Genomic DNA, 22,036 nt, shown 5'->3' on the forward strand with positions numbered 1-22,036 from the left:
CGTTAGTATTCGTGTAAATAAGATAATCCATTACGCTAATAGTGTTTTTTCCTGAAGTGACATTTTACTCCAATTTTTACTTCAATAATGAAGAAAAGATGCCACCTCCGACTCTTTATACTGACGTCATAGAAGAAGTGGCTATTCGGGTCATGAGACAGCCATTTCACGTGGTTTCAAAATATGCTAAATAAATCCACTTTCAATAAAAATAAATTATGCAAAATCTCAACAAAAAGAAGAGTAGAATATTATATTATAAGAAGCCTACTCATCACTTGAACTCTTTGGATTTAATACGATAAAACTGGAAATGTTTGCACGTGTCACTCGTTGTATGAACACTCTCACATTATGACTAGAAAACATTATTGCCATCTATTCGACGATAATGAATGAAATATTAACAAAGTGGCATCTTCGACCCACTGGCATCTTCCCCCGACTTACCTTCCTTCATAACTTTTTTAATTACAATTGAAAGCCTCAAACCTACGCGGTAACGTACTTTGATAACGTAGTAAGTGGATGAGAGTTGCAAAAAAAAAAATGTTTCTTGTAACGGGGGGAAGAAAAAAAGAAGAGGGTAATTTGATATGCAGGAAGAAAATAATTTTTATCTTAGCGCGGTGCTTATAATGCAACCACTGACGAGTTAATGGCGTCAACAACGAGAGCAGCGGAGATTGAAAATTCCTCCTTAAAGTACAAAACGGAGGGAGCGGCATCCCGGTTTTTCCTTAGGCAAATAACGTCTATGTGAGTACGCGCGGGAATGATTTTCTTCCGGGATAATTATGGGTCGTCGGCCACGTCTTTCTTCAGATTCGAGAGCGACTTTGGTTTGTCTTTCTTTTCTCGCTGAGAGTAACGACGCGACGTGGTTTCCATCCATTCGCAGCGGCGCCATTTTCGTCGGCATAATTTCCTCCTCAAATAATCCACTCGTATAATATTCAGCGTCGCAGTCGCCGCCGCGCTTCTTCTAGTATCAGACGTAACGATTCGAAATGCCATCGCTCCAAGGATTTGATTATCGAATAATACATAAAAATAAGATGAGACAAAATAATAATTTAAAATATAAAAGAATGATTCAGAACTTGCACGAATGAAGTATTCTCTTATGCATGTATATACAAATGTCTTTTAGAATATTTACAAATCCGAAAAATTATAGTGTATTAAAAAATTAAAATATTACAAATATATCAAAAAAGATTTTTAAATCAAAAGGATTTAAAAACCTGGAAATTTAAATATTAAAAATAACAACAAATTAAAAGATTTCCAGATTCAAAATTGTACAAATATAATTAATGTTTAATCCTATGTAGTACACACATAATTTATGTTTGAAAAAGGCGAAATAATCACGAGATATCTTTTCTATTTGCAGGATTATTCAAGCGAGCTATACTGCTGTCGGGCAGCGCTCTTTCATCCTGGGCCGTGGTGGAGGATCCCGTATCGTACGCTCTGAAATTAGCCAAGGCTGTCAACTGCTCCGTTCCCGATGATCTTCTTAAAGATAACGAGCTTATAGTCGATTGTTTGAGGGAGAGCAGTTTGGAAGAACTGATGCAAGTCGACATTCAGCCGCCGACGTTTCTCAGCGCGTTTGGCCCAAGTGTCGACGGTGTCGTCATCAAGCCAGACTTCCAAAAGGATCTTCTGTCCTACCTCGGCCCTGAATTTCAAGGATTCGGGTAAGTATCTATAAAGATTCAAAATTTTGCTCTATGATTTTGCAACTCTTAAAGGAATGCTTTTTAAAAATATTAAGAAATTATGCTTTTGTTTTTAATTTAGAAAATTGTTTAAATTTATACTCCAAAATGCTTTCGAGATTTTTCAATTTCTATTAATTTCATCAATGCGGAACGAAAAATATGAAAAAATGCGTTCGGCGTCGCGAACTTTTAGTGCCATTTTGGACATGGTCATAGTGCAAATGGGAAAAAGGAAATAAAAATCTGGAGACACAGCGAGGGAAAAAAAGAGGGAAAAGGGGAAAATCCTCGGATTCCGGTAGAACGGGCTTAATAGAGTTTTATGGTAATGCGGCGTATATTTCTACATTTTCTTTCGCGGCGGCAAAGGAAATCCGTGAAGCGGCGGAAAAGTTATTTTGATGTGTGCACTTCCGGGCTCGGCTTTGCTTTCTTGCCCAGCACCGAGAGAAAGGGGTCTCGTACTTAACGTCGGCTTCCACAATAATTCCGCCTTCCGTCTTCCGTCTGACGGATCCCGGAGTTTTCTCGTTAAATGGAAAAAGGGAGCTAAACGAGCGCTGGGTTCCACCGCGAACATTAGCGTGGTTCATTAACGCGATTGTAAACGACCTGCCCCCCCAACTCTACAACGTCATTAGCATACTTACAATCGAAGATCGCACCACGCTCGTGCCGGAAACCATGGAGCGAATTCATGTTATCGTCTTCTTCACTTCCAAGTTACGTTTTCCACCATGCAATCGCGAAACCGAAAAATTTTCAGATTTTGCAGATGCTAATGATTTCCGTGTTCTATTATTCAGTATCTTATATTTCTGCAATAAAATTGTAATCTTAATTGCTGCTTTCCTTTAATTTATTTTCTTGAAATTATAATTTAGTTTATTTCTCAATTTTTTTCTCCAATTTTTTAATAATAGAAATACTTACAATATTAAAAATAAATATAAAGTATAAATTTCGTTTTTTTTTTAATTACGCGATAAAAGTTATAAATGTTGAACTAAAATTGTGATGGTTGACTTTAGCCCTCTGCCGAAGAAAGCTGAGCACGGCGCACCAATCACGAGCAACAACAAATATGATTTATTGTTCGGCGTGACAACGAGTGAAGCTTTATGGAAGTTTGCGGAAAAAGATGTCCAGCAAGGATTCGAAGGAGAAAGGAGAGATAAAATCATCCGCACGTATGTGAGAAACGCTTACGTCTATCATCTCACTGAAATATTTTATACGGTAAGTCGGTGTTTCCTTTATTTAACGACTCAAGTAATACAAATTGTATATGTGATACAATAGTTTTGCACAATCATATATAATAATTCTTTATACTAAATAAAAAATATACTCTTGATTTTTACACGTTTTATCACTCTTAATAATATGATGTCATTCACGTTTTTGGAAACGTGGATTGAATCTCAGCATCTATTTGTTTTTATCTTTAAATCCTTTAGTCATTAAATCTTTATGTAATTAGGAAATTATAAGAATTTAGATTCTTGTGTTCTGATTTTTTTTTTAAGATCTCTAAATCCAAAATCTTTATTAGATAAAGACACACAGAAAAAGATAATATTCTTGATTTAAAAATATCTTTAGTTTTAACGTGGAAATCTTAAAATAAGATTATATTGCGTTAAACAAAAAAAAATTTGCTTGAATGAAGTTGTTTTATATAGTTTAACCAAGAAAAAAAGTTGAAATAAGAAGTTGAAATTCTTATAAGAAGATTATAGATTGTTGCGTATATACGAAATAATGAACGCGTTTATAAGTTTTGATTTGACACTTTTTCTTTCTGTGTATCTAGTATTTTTCCAAGATTTAAGATCTAAAGAAACTTAGAGAATCATCTTTCGATAGAGAAATCTTCAAAAATTAGAGAATCGCGGTTTCCAAAAAGGATGAATTATACTTATTGCCAGCATATTATGTGACGTGCCGCGCATATTTGCGGCGCATATATCGTTGCATTCGCGCGTAATTTATCGCAGGACGTAATTGTTACGTTCCGCACAACGATTGAATCACGGGCATATTGCGTTTTGTTGAAATATACAGCGATAATGCAATTCCAGTTAGCCGGTCCGCGTTATCGGTCCGCGCAGGAGCGACATTACTTGATGATTACAGCCAATTAAGTAATCATGATCGCGACAATATATTTTTACGAGTGCCAATAGGGGATAAACGCACAATCAAACGCATTTGCTGGTTATTATACACAACGATAAGAGAAAACAAGCCCATGTTGTGCACAAAACTCCCAAGAGATTTTATTTTAAAATTTACTAGTTCTCTTAATTGAAAATGATTTTAAAGAAAACAATTATATTTCAATTAAGTCAGTTTTTTATCTCTCTATTCTATTTTTACTTAAAATATATAGGTATTTGTCAAACAAAAGCTTCGGAAATACGCTTTCAATCATCCCAACGAGAAGACAAACTAATCACTTTTGATTTTCCAGTAATTCCAGTAACCACGTATACGTAAATGAAGGATTTGGAATTCCTTTTGTGTGCACAGGTGGTGAATGAGTATACCGACTGGGAACGAACAGTTCAGCATCCCGTCAACACGAAGGAAGCGTGTGTACAGGCATTGAGCGACGCACAGTTCGTGGCGCCGCTCGTACAAACTGGAGATCTCTTCACCTTGAGACACACCAAGAAACCGAACAGCCCTCACATCGTTCCGATCCTCGACAGCGAGGAGGAACCCATGCCCAAGACTTACTTCTACGTTTTCGACTATCAGATGAAAGACGGCGATTATCCTCAGGTAAGCAAAACTAACAAAAGTAAAATGCAGAAACTGTGAAAATTTCTATTTATAATTGCATTTCGTAGAAAAACTCAGTTGAAACCGATCTTCAAATGTGATAGATCTAATAAATAAATCTTAAGACTCAGTTTTTTTATTTATTACCTTATATTTGCGTAAATTAAAAATTTTGTGCTATTTTGCGTTTTCCAAATTAATTCCATTTTTCGTGTTGCTTGAAACAATTATTGTGTTTAGTTAATCACGAAAAATTTAAAAATAATCTCAATATACACGCAGCTATTTCAATATGCACATTGGCTATTTCAATGGCGTGAAATTTTACGTTCACAGTGTTTCTCCAAACTACTACTGTACCCGTATTTGATGAGTTAACTAATTTTCGGGTAACACCGTCCAATAATGGATTTATTTCACTTTTGTCCTGTAACCTTCAATCGCGGCTCGTTAAAATGATAATGCTTCTCGCTCCTGTGAGTACTTAGCTTCAATAATTGCAGCCCGCTGCAAGGACGCGGCAAAGGCAATTATTCGTTTGTTGGTGGCGCGCGGGGGTATTCTCATGTAACCGCATGATGACTGTTTTCCTTCTGTCTCTCTGCCATCGTCCAATTCGCTATTGCCGGTTCAAATTATCAGCGTGTTTACGTTCAATTATGCACAGATTACACCGCACGCATGGTGTTACATTATTGTTCGCCACCGCGATATGCCGTGACGCCTCCCATTATCAGTGCGAACGCAGGCTCTTTCCAGTAAAATTTGAGAATGTATATCTATCAAATTATATTCATAAAATGTTTTATAAATCGAGTAGTTCCTTTTTACAAATTATTTCTCAAAATATAAAATTAATTTAAATTTAAAAAATTTTATTAGTTAATTTAGTTAATGACATATTTTTATATTGCTAAATGATGAAGTTTTTTGGAAAAAAAAAACAGACTAAAAAAATTTTAAATTACAAAACTAGTATTTTAAAAAACATTACATTATTTATTTTGAAAATTGTTATATTTTATTTTTCTTGTTATCTTTACTATAAAAATCTTCATTATAACACTTTATTATAACACTTAAAATTAATTGACGAATATGTGGCGCTGCCAATCTTGAATTTATTTCCAAAGATTCTTTCCCACCTAATTTCGTCGCGTGAAAATTCCATCAATAATCGATCAACGAGCGCGGTTGATTAGCAGCGGATAACTGTGTGTGAGAGATTCCGCAGTTGCCGGAGAAATTCCGTTGTGTAAATATGTACGGAGATCGCGTCGGTAGAATAATCAGTCGAATCGCGAGACTATCGCGCGCGCTGCCTTCCGTTGTTTGTGATGCTGTCCCAACCTGGTGGCATCTAACATTCTGCCTTTATCTCGCGGGACGCGTCTCCTCCTGTTGTTTGCCATCGTAAAACAGATAGAATCCTCCTCTTCCGCCTGGCTGCATCCATAATTACTCTGAATAAACAGTTACAAGTTACCGACATTTCAACCGTTTTCATTCGTGATTATGCTGGTACATTAATTATTGATTCAGTTAGTGTCCTTTCCTACCGTGGATGTGATTTTCATCCAAAATGCGAAATTCATGAGAAATTCGCCACGTGGTTACATATTATCGACGGCAACAGTTTAATTATTTCGGGAATATACATCTCACTTTGGATAAGCAACACATTCTTGCGCAGTAAAGTGGAATTAACACTTTTTTCGGTCTGTATCATCCTCCTACCGCAATGTTTCTCTTTCTTTATCAAGATAAATTCAACTTACTGATTTATATATTAGCCATGGTTTATGTATTAGGATAACTCGTTTACTTAAAATAATTATTATATGCTTTATTTGTTTAATTCAAGATGATAAATAAGTTAATTGAACTAAAAAGAGAACTTGAATAAGAAAAGATCTCGTTTGTTTGTGATTAATATTCGTAAAAAATAAGGCAAATGCGGAATAAAAACGCAGATATAGCCTTGTGTTAGCCTTATTTTTACGAGCTTTCTTTACGAGCCATATTTTATTAGCTTATTTAACACAGTAGGATTAAAAGCGTCTATTAGATTTTTTGCTTATATTGTTTGAAATGAAAGAAAAATGGGGTAAATGGGTAATGAAGGTGAAAAATGCACATGCACGTTTTATTGCACGACAATTACTTCCCTTATTTACGAACAAATGCTTTTACCAAGACGAGACACACACGCCTCACCATATAGGAAGATAATAGAAAGATTCGATTTACGACGGAACTAGCGCACGTACGTCGAATATAATAAGGATGCCATCGCGTCATTTGCAGTCGACGCGCTTCTCATGACAGCCATTACGGACCTAATCCTATTTCAATTTACACTACAATTATTTGCAGAGCTAATCAGTTCGTATTAAACGGTTTATGTGTCTGCTTCCTCTTTCCACTTTTATTCTATTAAATTTTTCAAATATATATATATATATATATATATATTGAATATATGTTGAATTTTTCCATTTGATAAATATAAATTGTGAGAAAAGAAATTATTGCGGTAGATTAAGCGTGCTGGGTTTACATAATGCTTTTTACAAACAGTTTGTGAAAAAACATCTTGTATTTAAAAATATTTTAATATTTTAATTTAAATAATTTTAAAAATTAATAAACTGACTTGTCTTTTCTGATGTCAACTAGCTAATTAAGCTAAAATATTTTAACTTTACAAGCTGCTAGTATCTGTTAGTTTTTTCTGTAAAGAAGAAACGTTAGATAATTTTAAAAATTACGTTTGTTGAATTATATTGCAATTACATTTATTACATAAAATCAGTAGAAATATAAAATAAAAATTCAAAGAAACGTTTTACGTGCTCACAATTTAGTGAAAAGAATACCGCGTATAAATCATGTTTCGTTATCTTTATTTTAATATACAACGACAAACCAAATTCGTCAATTTATCAACCTTACATTTTAATTATCCATTTTAATAACTGGAGCTGATAATATATTAATTCAATAACAATCTGGCTATCTGGCAACAAGAATTCGAAAAAAGAATATCAATTAAGTGGTCGTGTAACGTTCTCGGGATCGGTTCTCGTATTCATAGTCCGTTCATAATTGTATGGCGGTCGCGTACATAGGCCAAAGGACGAGAAGGTTTCGTCGATGTGCGAGAGCAGCACGAAATATATTCCAGTCATGTCACGCGCACCATATGCACGACAAGGCGCCACCACGTTTGTTCACAATACAATTTTCCTACTTTTTCACATTTGCCAGGAATACTCTGTCCTGCGGGCAGGCATCTTTCCCGTTCTCTTTACACTTATTCTTTGCACTATCCTGCAAACCGATTTTTCAATAGTTCAAGATCAAATCGTGTTAGGTCGTTGAATTCTTCGAAAAGTCTATAAGAGTTTATAAAGAGAAATTCGATTTCAGATACTTTTATCTAATAAACAAAAGTTATTTAAAATCGATTTGAAGAGAATTTCTGCCATTTCTTTGTCAATCTTTTAAAACTGAACAAATCCGCGAAATTTATTTTTTAGAAACATAATTATTTGAGGAAAGAAGGTAATGTTTCAGGTAATTAGGATATGTGGATTGCCTTATGTGATTCTTTAAGACGTGAATTAAGGGATTACGTGACGTTCGATTCGCGTGCATAATGAAAATTAAGTGAAAGGCAGGAAAATAGCTCGCGTGACAAAACGCGTTTTTGCACTTTCTTGTTGCATAAGGGTAAAGAAGAAATGAAGAGATTGAAAGCGAGAGAGAGAGAGAGAGAGCCAGTTTCTCACGAATTCGTAAATACTCTCTGGAGATAGTAACTTGTAATCTACCGGCAAAGTGAAAACAGACATTGCGGGTGGGTCGCAATCGATCCCGCCAGGACGAACGAAATTCATCCCGAGGATCGTTGGGGGATTTGCAAGGACCCATCGATACGCACAGGAGGATTTGCGAAGCCGACGTTCAAAATCTATCAGCTCTCGCGCGCGCGCCACCTCGTCCATTCCAGCATGCGCCAGGCTCTTCGCGGATCCCTTTAAAAGGTTCTCTCTCGTGCTGTAATTCGATCGAAGACGATTTCCTTCGAGCAGAGGATTCGTTCACCGCGAGAGAAGGAAAATTTTCGTAAACCTTTGGCAATGATCGCCGCTAAGACGATTTGTAATCACTCGGATAGTTCTATACTAGGTCTATTCTATAATAAAAAAAATCACATTCTGCAGTAATGTCTCCAAACAATTGTTCTCTCTTCGCAAAGTATTCAACAAAAGTTTTATTTAACACGTCTGTACTTTTGCACAGAAGTCACTTGGCTTCTTCGTAACAATATTTAATCACATAACTAAACGTTTTAACTCGCTTAAAGGTAAGTGATCGATACATTGACGAACAGGGGAAAGAGAGACTAAATGAAAACAAAACTAGGAAAATTTTTCCATGTTGAATCAGGGTTTCTATTGCGCCACTCGTCGTGATTGCTATTTCTCCATCTCGCGCGAGGAAAATGAGAATACGACCCCGCTTTGCAGTTCTCTCTCTCTCTCCTCCACCGCTCGTCCAAAGAGAGGTTGATAGGAGTGAAGGAAGGAAACGAGGCTGGGTGAAGGAGAGGGAGGGGGAGGGGGGAGGGGGATGGAAAGCAACTGCAAGTTGGAAAAAGGCATTACGAGAAAATTTGCCCTCAAAGCCCTGCGTGCCGCAAAACACATCCTTTCCCTTTAGAAAATCCTTAAATAAAATCTCCTATTGGGGTTATAAAATGACTAATGACTAATTTGAGCAGCCGCTCGGTCAAATAAAAGATAATTTATATTATTGACTTTATGTCTCAATTTTTTAATGAAATGCAAAGAAATGTTTTTCTCATTTTGTACGATTGTTCTTTAGAGAATTTAAATAATTCTATGGTCAAAATATAATTTCCTTCTTAAATATAAGAAGGAAAAATAAAATACTGATTAAATATTGCTTAACCCTGGAAATATGCATTTCGCATTACTGGGGTTTTATGAAACGGAAAAGCTACTTCAAGTTCTCATATCTTTGTTTCAAACGAAGACAAGATTATCATTCGTATCTAAAATTGTCTCCTCGATAATTTTATAGAGATAAAAAATGCAATTTACAGTGCGTTAGAGAGCCCAGTTCTAGGGTTAAATTATATCGCGATAGACGCGAAGAAACTGAAAGATGATGAAAGGAAGAATCGAGAAGACGATGAAACGTATTATTTAATTAAAGCTATCCGGTACAGGGCTTCGAAACCGGGGGCTTTCTTCACTGTCGCGACAATCCTTTACCGGTTAATTGGGGGAGTACCCCCGGTCTAATGAGCGAAGAAAGGAGGGCAAAACGATGTGAAACAAAACGCCGAGGGGCCGACAAAAAAATCTGGGACGAAGGCTGCCTCGCGAGTCCTGCGTGGAGATTATCCGTTTTGTCCAATTTCTTTCTCTTTGTAGCGCTTTGTTCTGAGAATTTTTCGCTAACGGTAAATGTGACCTGGCCGAAAATCCACGGCATTTCTCTCGGGCGCGTTTGTATAATTACGACGCTCTGAAAATGAGAAAATAAATGGAAGAATAAAATAAAATTCAAATAGTAAGCGTGCAATTGGTTGCATATGTCGTAATTAATTTTAATTGCTCGGTCGATCGACTTTAATAATCGGCACACACAGAAATTATTTATTTATAGTGCATATCGTTATCGCAAAGTGTAATAAAATATTAAATAAGTTTTAATTGTTGTGTTTATTGCGTAAATTGCATTTGTCTGTGTGTGACTATTAAAAGAGAATTAACAATAATGATGAGAAATATGATGCGATAAAAGTTTTATGAAGCACGTTAATAGATTAAAATTAAAGAGAATACGTGAAACTTTACAATATTACGTTTATAAAGTGATTTAAATATGGAATTAAATATAAAAAAGGTTTCTATAAAATTTTTTAATTAATTTTACAAACAGATTAAAAATAAACTTAATTTCATTACAAAATATGGAGATATGTATTTTCATAAATCGTTACTTTTCGTTACTTTACTATATCCATAATTAATTTAAAGTAAAATCAATTAATTTTAAACAAAGGACATTATAAAGCAGTCTTTGAATCAATTATTTGATCAACTTGTGCGAAATTACATGTGTGAAATTAATAAAAAAGTAAAGTAGTGACTTTACATACGCGTATAATAGAGTATATAGTATCTACACAAAAAAAAAATTTATTATTTGCAAGAAAATAGATTTCTTCGAATTTTGTTTCCTTAATTCAAAGAAGTATTGGGAAAATTTAAGAAAACATTTTTCTGAATTTAAAATATTTTCTCGAATCTACCTAATACTTCTTTGAATTAAGGAACTAAATTCGAAGAAATCTATTTTATTGCAAATAATAATTTTTTTTAGTGTACATTTTGTTAGTATCTACATTTATATAATATAATGTAATAAGTAAGAATAAAAATTCTTGTCTTCATTTCTCCGGCGTTTTTCCCGGGTCAGACGCGCTAGATTGGCTGGATATCTCTTGGAGATTTTTTAACTTTGCTATGTACATAGACGCGCTGTGCTCGTAGCGCAGCATAGAACGCACCGCCGCAATAAAATATTCATCGCAAAGTTTACGGCTGTCAGCTGTCGTAGTCGTAGAGCATGGTTAACACGAGGCGGCTTAATATTCGCGCCCGCTAAAGCGCAATTAAATTATTTGTTCCTCTAAAATATGTACCGCCGGCCTGGTTATGCATGCGCTTTTCGCGTGAATGCTCACACGCAACAGGTATTTATGAATACGATTTACAAAAATTGTCCACCGATAGGCATCCCGGAGAATGCCCGGATGACTTACGCTCTGCCATTCGTCGGCTGCCACCGACACTACAAATACGAAATTGCATGTGCTTTGTGTAAAGCAGATCAAGTGACATCTTCAGTACAAATACAAAATTGCATGAGTTTTGGGGTAAAATAAATTATGTGATATATCTTCTTTATTATTAAGTTAAAATAATAACATAAGAAAAGTAATTACTAAACGAAGAATAAATTTTGTTTTTTTCATTTTAAAGCAAAATATTATTCATTATTCCACTTTTAAAATATTGACGGATTTATATATTGCTTGAAAAATTTGCTACATTTTATATTTTATTTTTAGAACTTTTATCCTTTCAGCAAGTTTTAAAGCTATTGATTATTTTAACTGATTTCTATACTAGAATTTATATTGGTGTTTCTTATTACTACGATACATCATTTTAAATCGAGAGATTTGTCATTGCTTCAAATAAGCCGCTTGATGTTTTATTAAAGCGCTCAAAGATTAAACCGCGGATGCTTGCGTATACCTCCGCTCAATGATAAAGTAAAAGAAGGATGTACGTCGGTCGTCGGGGAAATAGCCGCCAAATAGACGCGCTTTTAAACGGATGGCGCCATTTGGTGGAAAAAGCTTCGCCGTTTTATGGCGGGTGTCCGACAATTTGCATGCTCGTTCTTCGTAGTTTTGACGGGCAAACGAGCGCCGAAACGCGCTCGTAAGCTTAGTCACAAAACGCGCGGGCAAGTTCGCGATCGTGAACTGCCGCAGTCGCTGCGATCCCAAATGGCCGAGAAAAGAGTGCGAAACGGCTATCAGGATTAGTAACACAACCGCCGTGGTGAATAATGATCGATTCTGTCGATGGGAGAGATGTACATAAAAATTTATATGCTTTAAACTTTCTCGTTTCTTCTACGTAGCGAATATTGGGAAAACGCACTAGCCACTTAAAACCTTCAAATCGTATTTAAACAGTTATATATCTGTTCTGCTAAACTTTTAATTATCTAATACGCCGAATAACTTTTTATCAAACGAGACATTATCTGTGTTCGTGTGAACGGTAATGCTTCTGATATTCTGATTCAAGATGGCCTTCTTTCTTACGGAAGCACCAGATATAAGTAGATAAAAAATTTTTTGCAAGTTTGTAGAGATGCATTTATCTCGTTCGTCTATTTCATCTGATTTTTCGATGGCGCACGCACGAGATTTCGTACGACGCGGAAATAATAGCCAATAGAAACAATACCCTCCATTCCGACCGGGCTGTGCTTGATCCACGTCTGAGTCGCCATTGTACCTCGGGGAACACAAGGATGGAAGTCGATCGCATTTCCGCCTGTTCGCTGGAAATTGCTGCGATCGTTCCGCGACGAAAAATTCGCACTGTCCAACTTTTTCCATTTAAATTTAAATCTACACGCGTACATTTGAGAAGAAATAATCATGCATATATATATGTGGAAAATCGATGCCAATCTCGCGATAATTCCTTAGAATTTCGTCGATGATCGTTTTGTTCCTGTTCTGTTCCTGCAAATAATATAAAAATATTGGTTAGTAAGGAAAATGGAACAATGTTTACTTGGAAAATTAATAACTCTTTGACGGCAATCAAGATTTCCATTTTTCTTAATACATTTGATAATGTTTGTAAAGATACGTTGTTTTGTTGTATTTGATCGCATATAATGAATAGTGTTCTGAATATACCAAAATACTGAAAGAGTTTAAGGTGCTTATTAGCATATTATCGAATTGTTTACGTGATTGTACTATTCAACTTGAGACTCCAATAGAGCTAACTTTAAAGCAGGCTTAAAATTAATGATGAAGACTGCGTCTAATAATAACGAGTTACATATGAAAACATTTCATCTTTCTAAGAGTCAAGTCATGGATTCTTTCGAAAAATAATAGTCAAGTAGGACAGATGAGAGGTTCGAGATTTTTTAGGAAAATAGGTTGCGCAGTTAATAATTGACGCTACAAATGGAGCACGTAGTTATGCGCACGGTTGTCCGCATACCAAAGGGGGGACGTGATGTATTACGTCAGAACGCTATTGTCACGTTATTACTCGTGTAGCTACTGTCATAACGTTACAGCGTTATCTCGTCAGCCAGCGAGATTACGATATGATAAATTAATCAAAATTAAAGCGAATGCTAATTAGCGGTCGGAATGCTTGTACACAATGCTTGTGTGTTCTTCAATATCCAGTTGTAATCCACGTTCCTTCTCTCCAATCTCTCAATGTAAATTGCAGGATTAGCTGCATCAACTCTTTAAACGACGTTTTTGTGTGAATCTACATTGCAAAAGGCTACGTGGTTCTAATCGTATTTTATTTTAGATTTAAAATTTAGCCTGTACATTAAATTATATTATAAATAATTTTTACACGTATGTAAAAGCACACTTTAGATTTAGAACATTACTCTATCTATAATAATTATATAGGTATAATATAAAGAAGTACAATTTATAAATTATATACTGCTTATGTATAACTACATAACAAATAAGAAAATACAAATAAGTGTTTATGTCTTTTTTATATTTACATTGGTAAAGCAAGTCGAGTAGTTTTCATAATTCCTACAAAAAGATCTCATTACTGTGCGCTTCAAACACTTCGCATGTCAATAGCAGCGTTATTTAAATCAGTTACGTTTTATAAATAAAGAATCCTTGTAAGTGAATAACTTTTTCTGAATAATCTTTCTAAATAATAATATTTCTGGATATAATTTAGCTTTGTATAAGAAAAACACTCAAAAAGCAAAGAGAATTGAAAGAGACTTTTTTATAAATTCCCGAATTATAAAATGAATTATTTTTCCATACTCTATTTCTGCTCTCTAAAAGGACTCTTAAGAGTTTAAAAGAAATTTATTTTTATGTCATCGATTCTGAGTTCTTCTTCAGATACAAAAGGAATTCTTTTTCTATTCCATAAGTATTCGCAATGAATTCAAAATTATGCTTAGACATTCTAATGGAGCTTTATCTAAGTGCTATTTCGAATTTATTGCGATTTCTTATGGACTAGAAAAATTTGCAGAAACTTTAATCAGAAAATCTATTGATTTTGGCTGTAATAAATAACTGCTTGAAAAAATGTATGCTTATATTTCTACATTTTGCATAAGATATGCAATTTAAGTTTAACACTAGAACTACACCAAAGGGGTCAAAATGACCTTTTGACATTTTTTAATAATTACTAATTTATTATTTATTTTTAAAACATCTTAATTTCCGAAATTTTTCCTGATTTTTATTGAAAATTCATAGATGATTAATTTTATGTTTTCTCTTTTTCTCTTTTCCTTTCTAAGATTTCTTCGGTAGAAATAATTATAGATTAATCTCCGATAGTTCTAGTGTTAATGTACAATAATAGGAATTTTTGTTGTCTTTAAAATTAGAAATAATTGAGAGATAGAAATATTAAATTTTTCATACTGTAGACCTAATTATTCTACAAATTACATTAATTATGATAAAACTTTCTGACAAGCGACAATTCTCATTTCTATCAGTACAAAATAAATGTTAACGTTATTTTCGATAGTGTCTCGTATTGTCGATTCTTACGACGACACGATTTAACCGAAGCACGAATTGAAATTTGCCAGCATCTGCGGAACGTCAGGAATGCCGTCGTGATCCTGTCGGTATCCAAGAACTGGGGAGGTAGAGGTAAGGGTAAAGCGAAAAGGCAGAGGTCCAATCGCGTCAACGAGATTACATCGTAGAATTTCATGCTCTCTCGTATTACCAAAATCAAAATCTCTTTCCACATTTACGCTTATAGCCGGTTTACAACAATCCAGGATGTTGCATCAAGTGGAACAAAACAGTATCTATATAAATACCGTTTGCATAATTACAAAGATTTTGTAGTAGGTGATCCAGAAAATGAATCTTGATTGTAAATAGACATAATTCAGAAAACGTAAAGTATTTTGCCTCTCTCACGATTCCTTATATTCTCCTTTGCTCTTGTTCATTACTTAAAAAACATTTTATTTTATAATACAAACACTTGTATTTCTGCCATCTCTTGAAATCCTAAATTTGCACAGGAAGTTGAGCCGTTTTACATACTATGTGACGAAGAAATCATCAACATACAGAATCGTTAAACGACACGTTGGCTAAGTGGTCGCGCAAGAAGGTTCGCGAAGTCACTCGACATGACGCGGGCGTCCCGTAATCCTCGCCGACGTCGCTTCATAGCTGTTAAGACCGACGACGTTACAAAGGCGGCGTAATGCGGCCTCGGGAGTCGCTCTTCAGCCAAGATGCGGCATTAACAGTGCGTTTCTTGCGCGTCTGCAAACTCGCCGGATTACAGCGAGCAACTTTTACGCTTAATTACGACAATTCTGGATATAAGGCCCGGTCTACAATGGATGTTGTAAGTCGTGAGTCGTAAGAATTAACCAATCACAGTCTATTATTCTTCTTGCGGTCGAAGAATAATTAACTGTGTTTGGCCAATTCTTACGACTTACGACCTACAACATCCATTGTAGACCGGGCCTAAGGCGAGAGAATGCGGAAAAATGTTTCGCGCCAGGCAACGTCAGGCAAATATTCAGGTAACAAACGCCCGCGCCGGCAAGAAGAGGAAATTTTAAATGTTTTAATCTTCCTAGTGGAGCATGAGCGATAACGTGAACAACAAAATGTGAGTAAGTAAAGAGAAGAAAATGAGAAATAAAGAAAATTAAACAAATCAGGAAGAAAATGTAGGTGATAAAAAAATAAGAAAAACGTATATGTTAAAGTGTATTAAAAAATAATTTTAATTACATTATCTCATGTTTGGGATTCGTACAACGTACAACCGAAAATTTTCATCTGCTCAATTAATCGGGAAAGCAGAGAAAGGAAGGCCGCGCTGTCGAAGAGTCGTTAGTCGTTAGCGTAACGCGCGCGAGCGAAAAGGCTGAGTTCTAATAACGGAGAGCATTGCCAGCGTTTTCTCTCGTTCAACATTTAACCGATCTGCCTTTTCCGCCTTTGTCGCGTCGGCCCTTCTCGCGGGGAATTGTTTTTCCCCGTTTTCACGATTACATCTCTGCTAAAGTTGTAGCGCAGCGAGGATCAGCAAAACTCAAAGTATTCCCCTGCATTCGCCCTTCTTTCTTCCTCTTTTCTTTGTCCGTGAAAGGCCCGGAAAGAGAGAATAATATCTTAAAAGTCGGAACAGCATTGGACGTCGACGATAGTTCTTTGCATTCGTGAGTGTCAAACGCCAAAACCTGCAATAATGTGTGTTCCACAAAAACTTGAAAAATCGTGGTCTCTAAAATAAGACTATAACTTTTTTATAATAATTATCTCTTATATTTTCTTGTTTTGATTTAAGGTCAAAATTTTTTTAATTTCTATTAGATTTGTTTTATATTTTTGGTTAACATGTAATAATTAATGTTTATAATTTAATTTTGTCATTAAAAGGTGTTCTAAAATCATTATTTTTGAGAAAATAAAAACAACATGTAATAACTTAATTCAAATATAGATAATTCATTAATTCGTATTTCTCTTAATTTTGTTTTCTTAACTTATTTTTCTGGTTTATAAAAATTAAGTTGCATTAAGAAGAAGATTGCCTTATACTATATTTAATTAAATATGATTTATTCTGCTAATTGGTAGCTCTAAAATTTTTGAAGAATTCAACTTTTAGAGATTAAATTTCGGCTAAATACATTTTTAGTGAAGACAAAATAATTTTGGTCATTCTTTCCGGTTCATTAAACCAGTTATTTCGCGCGTTTCTTGACGTTTGTCCAGCTGGATTATCCAGGTCGGTAGAAATTTTCCCGCGGAGAACAATGGTCAAGTCAAAAATGATACTATACACAGTGAGTCCGCTTATTCCCTACGAGTGAAGGTACTGAAATTAGATGAAACTGCGTACGGCAGTAGAAATGATAACGCTCACTATGCTTGAGGCACGCATGAAAAAGTATGTTAATATTATTACTCTACCGATTATGCTGTTACTAAATTCACATTATTCAACAAAGATGTCTTCATTACGGTATCTGAAATCGTGTGAAAAAAAAACAAAATGCAAAGAAGTTCAAGTATTCTTAGCCATTTCAATGCTAATGCAATTTAACTCGTCAAATATAATTTATGTAAAAAAAGAAATTAGAAACTGTCTTAATAATAGATTAGCTTAATTTTGTCTTTCATTCTTGAACCAGTCAATGACTTGTCCTATTTTTTAATCTCTCTCTTTGATAGATACTTGTATAAGATAAACTTGAATTTGACGGAGTAATTCACAAATAACAGGAACAAATTTCGCTAACAACATCTGTTTTTTCACTGCTTGCGCATAAAATTTGTCCTCCATTTGTAGGCGTTAAAATTGAAATTGCTCGGCCATTGCACTCGCAACTGCGATTGTCGATGCCAGACATCCCGGAAGTCGACTTTATGGCAGCTGAGCGTTGCGCGTATACGGTGGACGAACCTCAGGTCGAAAAGAGGAGCGAAATTGGAGCGAAAAAAGAACTCCAGAATAAAAACTAAAAGTTACGGGGGACGGCCGCGAGACCTGTGCCAAAAAGGGTTGAAAGCGCGACGTGAACGCGCGCGCGCGCTCTATTCTCTTTCTATCCCGCTTCTTTCTTTTTTTTTTTTTTTTTCGTTTTAATTTCACGCCCGGCGCCAATTTTCGGGCTTTTCGCAAGCGCCGGGAGGTCATCGGCGTCGATTTATTATGTCACGCGAAAAGGCCGGGACAAATCGCTGAAAATCCATTCTCAAAGAAAATCGGAAGCGGAGCGGCGGCGCGGCGGCCGGGCCATTTATATACACCTGAGGGGCCAACAAATGCGCGAGTAATCGGAACGAGATGTGGCCATTACCCTTGATCGCCGTCGGATATGGAATATCGAATATTCCGTAATCCAATCTCAGATGCTTTTATAGCCAATCTCATCATAACCTCGAGCCCTCCACTTTCCGTTGCGCAATTAAGAAGGAATTCCGACTCTTAGTTGAAAAATCAAACTCTGTTCCCAATCGCGGCGCATCGATCACTCGCCAGCGGATCGCCCCAGTTCGCCGGGACATACTGAGTGTACCTTAATGAAATTAATGGTATCAGTAGCAGTCGTACATTGCCGGTTAGCCGACGCTCTCGACAATGACGGAACCTAGTTGGCGAAACAACTTCGATAAAGCTCGGGGATTCGTTCCGACAGTGACGAATACCCGACACGGACATTTTGGATTTGGGTTTCTGCATTCCATATTTTACCTCCTTTATCCGTTTCTCTCTTTTTCGCTTTCCCCTTCTTTGCTCTTTATTTTATATTCACATTGCTATGTTATATCGTCTCATTACTTTCTATTTTCTTATTGCATTAATCTTTATATCACTTTATATATTATATTTGTTGTTATTTTGTGCAGTCTTCTTAATTTATTCCTCATTGTATACATTGTTATCGGTTTAAGAAGGGAACAAACATTGCTCTCTCGTTCTCTCTCCCGCGCTGATTATCGTTCTCGCTCTCTCGCTCTCATGGCACTCTCTTTCTCTCTATTATTGGGGCAGCGTCTTAACCTGCGCTGCAGTACCGATTCGGAACTAAGCTCGTCTACTTGGTAAATGCCCTTTCGTGCGCCATTCGGCACGGACGTGTACGTACGTAATCGCCTTAGAATCGCCGATTCCATTTCAGTGCTCGCTGGAACAGATAGCTTCCTCGGCACAGCGGACTGTGCGCCAGCGGAGATCGATTCCGGGAGTCTGGTATCTCCGAATTCGTAGATTCTGTGAAATCCATAAGTCTATTATATCTGAAAGATTTTCCGCAATCACAGATTTTAAGGATAATAATTTATAACGTGTGGCATTTGATTTCTCTGATTTCAGGAAATTACAAGGTCCATATTATATGAAAATATTTTAATGATTGAGAGATTACAGTCTGCGTCTTCGAATGCTTTATCGAATTTGGACTGACGGTCGTTCTTAACGTCAGCTATAAACGTTTTAGCCAGAACGTAATTCTCCGCTGAAGACGTCGGTGAAATTGAATCGCGTCTGACGTGTCCGCGATGATCGATCTTGCGGATAAGCTCGCGCCCACGACGACAATTTCTAAATCTCGGCCATTAAGCGATATTATTTCTGACTTATAGCCGACGCTATATTACGCAATTAAAGCAGACCAGAGACCGCCTCCATTTTTATCTATCAGTTATATAATTTACTACAATTAATAACTTCAACATACATTTTACGTCTTCTCTCTCGTCCAAATTAATATCAACACTTTTTCTATTCGTTCTAACAAAACTGTGTTTAATACTTATGTATTAAATTAAAAAGTATTTTTATACTTAAATTAAGAGGTATTTTTATTTTTTGATTACACACATAAAGAACGTAGAGAAGTCGCGTAACTTTATTCTTGTTTTGTTTACAGAAGATGGGCTCGGTGCACGGCGAAGAGCTTCCATTCGTCTTCGGGGCACCATTGTGGGTGGAGGGATTTGGCCATTTTCCGAAAAACTACACGAGACTGGAAATGGCACTCTCGGAGAGTATCATGCAGTATTTTGCGAACTTTGTGAAAACTGGGTAAGTGGATTATATATAAAATTCCATCACACAATCTAATCGGTGGAACTTAGTTTAAAACTTGAAGAAGGAAAAAGTTAAAGAATAAAGATACGAATGTTTGGGAATTTTAATGATTTGATGATGCGGTAATTCTACAAATGTGTTCCGAATGTCGGCAATTTTGTTCTCGCCGTCACGTCGCGGACAACGTCGCGACGTACTTTTTTTCCTGCAGTAACTCGCGAACGTTTATACTTACTCTAAAAGCGAATTTTAATTTCCGCATGCGAGTATTATTGAAATCTATCTTTTTCTCTTCGAATTAATCGCCATACTATGCACGCACCACTTGTGGAATCAATTTGCGATGGGGAAAAAAAACCGCCGAAAAGTCTAATTTTCCATATTCATGAATGAACCGGAAAGTTCGCATGGGAATGTGAAAGAAGAGAGAATATATCATGAACGTCACAGATATAGGGGAAAAGTGGTCACGTCTGGCAAACAAATTAAATTGAAAATACTTTTATACTATATTATATTGATTATAAAGAAATGATGTAGCCTTTAATTGAATGTAAAATAAGAGAAAGGGATAAAAAATAATCAGAGAATATTCTCACTGCTCATAACAATTTCAGTATTATGTACATTTTTGTACGCAATATCGGAATCTGCAAATATTTTACCTCAACAAATACGCGTGTCATGCGTATTAGTAAATGCCTACGTCAGTAGGCTGAAAAACCTACGTCAGTAAATATTAAAAAAAAATATATGAAATATTCATAAACGTAAACATAAATTCGTCCAAGTTTTGCGATCAATAACGCGTTTGTTTACCGAAACTTCATTTTTATTGACGATCTGTTACCGCAATATAAATGTGCATCGCATTCCTGACTTGTTTATTATAAAAAAAGCATTAATTACTGAATAACAGAATACTTAAATAACAGAATATATCGGCACCATTAGCATGAATAATACTAATTATACAAGCTTACCATGCGAATTAATAATATTTATTGATGATTAAGATCTAAAGTTTTGACTGAAATTTTAGCGATAAAAAAGTTTTTCGAGTTTTTGTATTTCGGAGCATCTTCTTGAAATTCAATAATCTATAAATTAATAGTCTTATAAAAGCTTAAAATTTTTGAAATCGAAATAAATGCTACAATTCGATAATTACAAAATATAAATATTAATATTTAATAATAATAAAGTTCAACAATCTAAAGTTTGCTATTAAAGATTTATTCAGGATTATAGAAAAACTGAACAAGGTCCTGCAGAATCGCCTCCAGATATACATAGCCGCTATACCACACTGAAGTTAGCTCTCGTGTGTTTACGTAAATACGTGTGACTCCTGAGGCCGCAAATGGAATATCGATGAAGGTGCGAGAAATATTTTGCGCAGCGAAAATTCTCAAGGCCTTGTCCTTATTTGAGAGTCATTGCGTCTCTTCGGAGACCAAGGAAATGGAACCTGTCTACCACGCGAACATTCTTTCGCGCGAAGAGAAGAGGCATTTTTCCCCGAGCAGAAGTAATACTTAGAGGATACTTAATATCTTTGACACTTCTGGCAGCGGTATCCGGCCTGCGAGTTTCAGACTGGGAAGTTTATCTCGTTATTATTTTATACAAAATCGCACATACACAAACCAGAAGGACCTGCTTAACAGCTCTTTGAAACAAGTCTTTAACATTTTTAGAAAGATATTTTATTATTACCTAACCTAAAGATCTAAAAACCTAATGTAATTATTAAATTGGTTTTAATTATATAGTTTAAGTAACTGTTACAACACACAATAACAGTAATTAAACATCGATGAATAAAATCGAATGATATAAATATCTGTGGAATGTCTTTCGTCGGGAATATGCATTAACTGCACGATAAAGCATTTCAAGGTAGTTCGTATTCCCGTATATCACATTCCTAACTATAGCGATTTGATGCATGCACACTCAAAAGACCTGAAACATCGATCTATCTTGCTCGAATCGGTGCGATGCATCGTCGAAGCGAATTTCACGTTGCTC

The 22,036-nt window shown here is 35.6% G+C and overlaps 1 protein-coding gene across 2 annotated transcripts in view; it reads left to right on the forward strand.

Annotated features, from left to right (window-relative positions):
* Positions 1-22,036, forward strand: part of Nlg-4 (neuroligin 4) — a 221,646-nt gene that overhangs the window by 140,819 nt on the left and 58,791 nt on the right. For both annotated transcript variants that reach the window (XM_071709540.1, XM_071709541.1), the window contains exons 6-9: positions 1,400-1,709; positions 2,765-2,972; positions 4,269-4,523; positions 19,842-19,996. In XM_071709540.1, the coding sequence (XP_071565641.1) occupies positions 1,400-1,709; positions 2,765-2,972; positions 4,269-4,523; positions 19,842-19,996 (928 nt within the window). The remainder of the gene's footprint in view (positions 1-1,399; positions 1,710-2,764; positions 2,973-4,268; positions 4,524-19,841; positions 19,997-22,036) is intronic.

The sequence above is a fragment of the Temnothorax nylanderi genome, unplaced genomic scaffold, assembly GCF_030848795.1.
Source record: "Temnothorax nylanderi isolate EJ_2023f unplaced genomic scaffold, tnyl_v1.0 TNYL_tig0079_pilon, whole genome shotgun sequence".
NCBI classification, from domain to species: domain Eukaryota; kingdom Metazoa; phylum Arthropoda; class Insecta; order Hymenoptera; family Formicidae; genus Temnothorax; species Temnothorax nylanderi.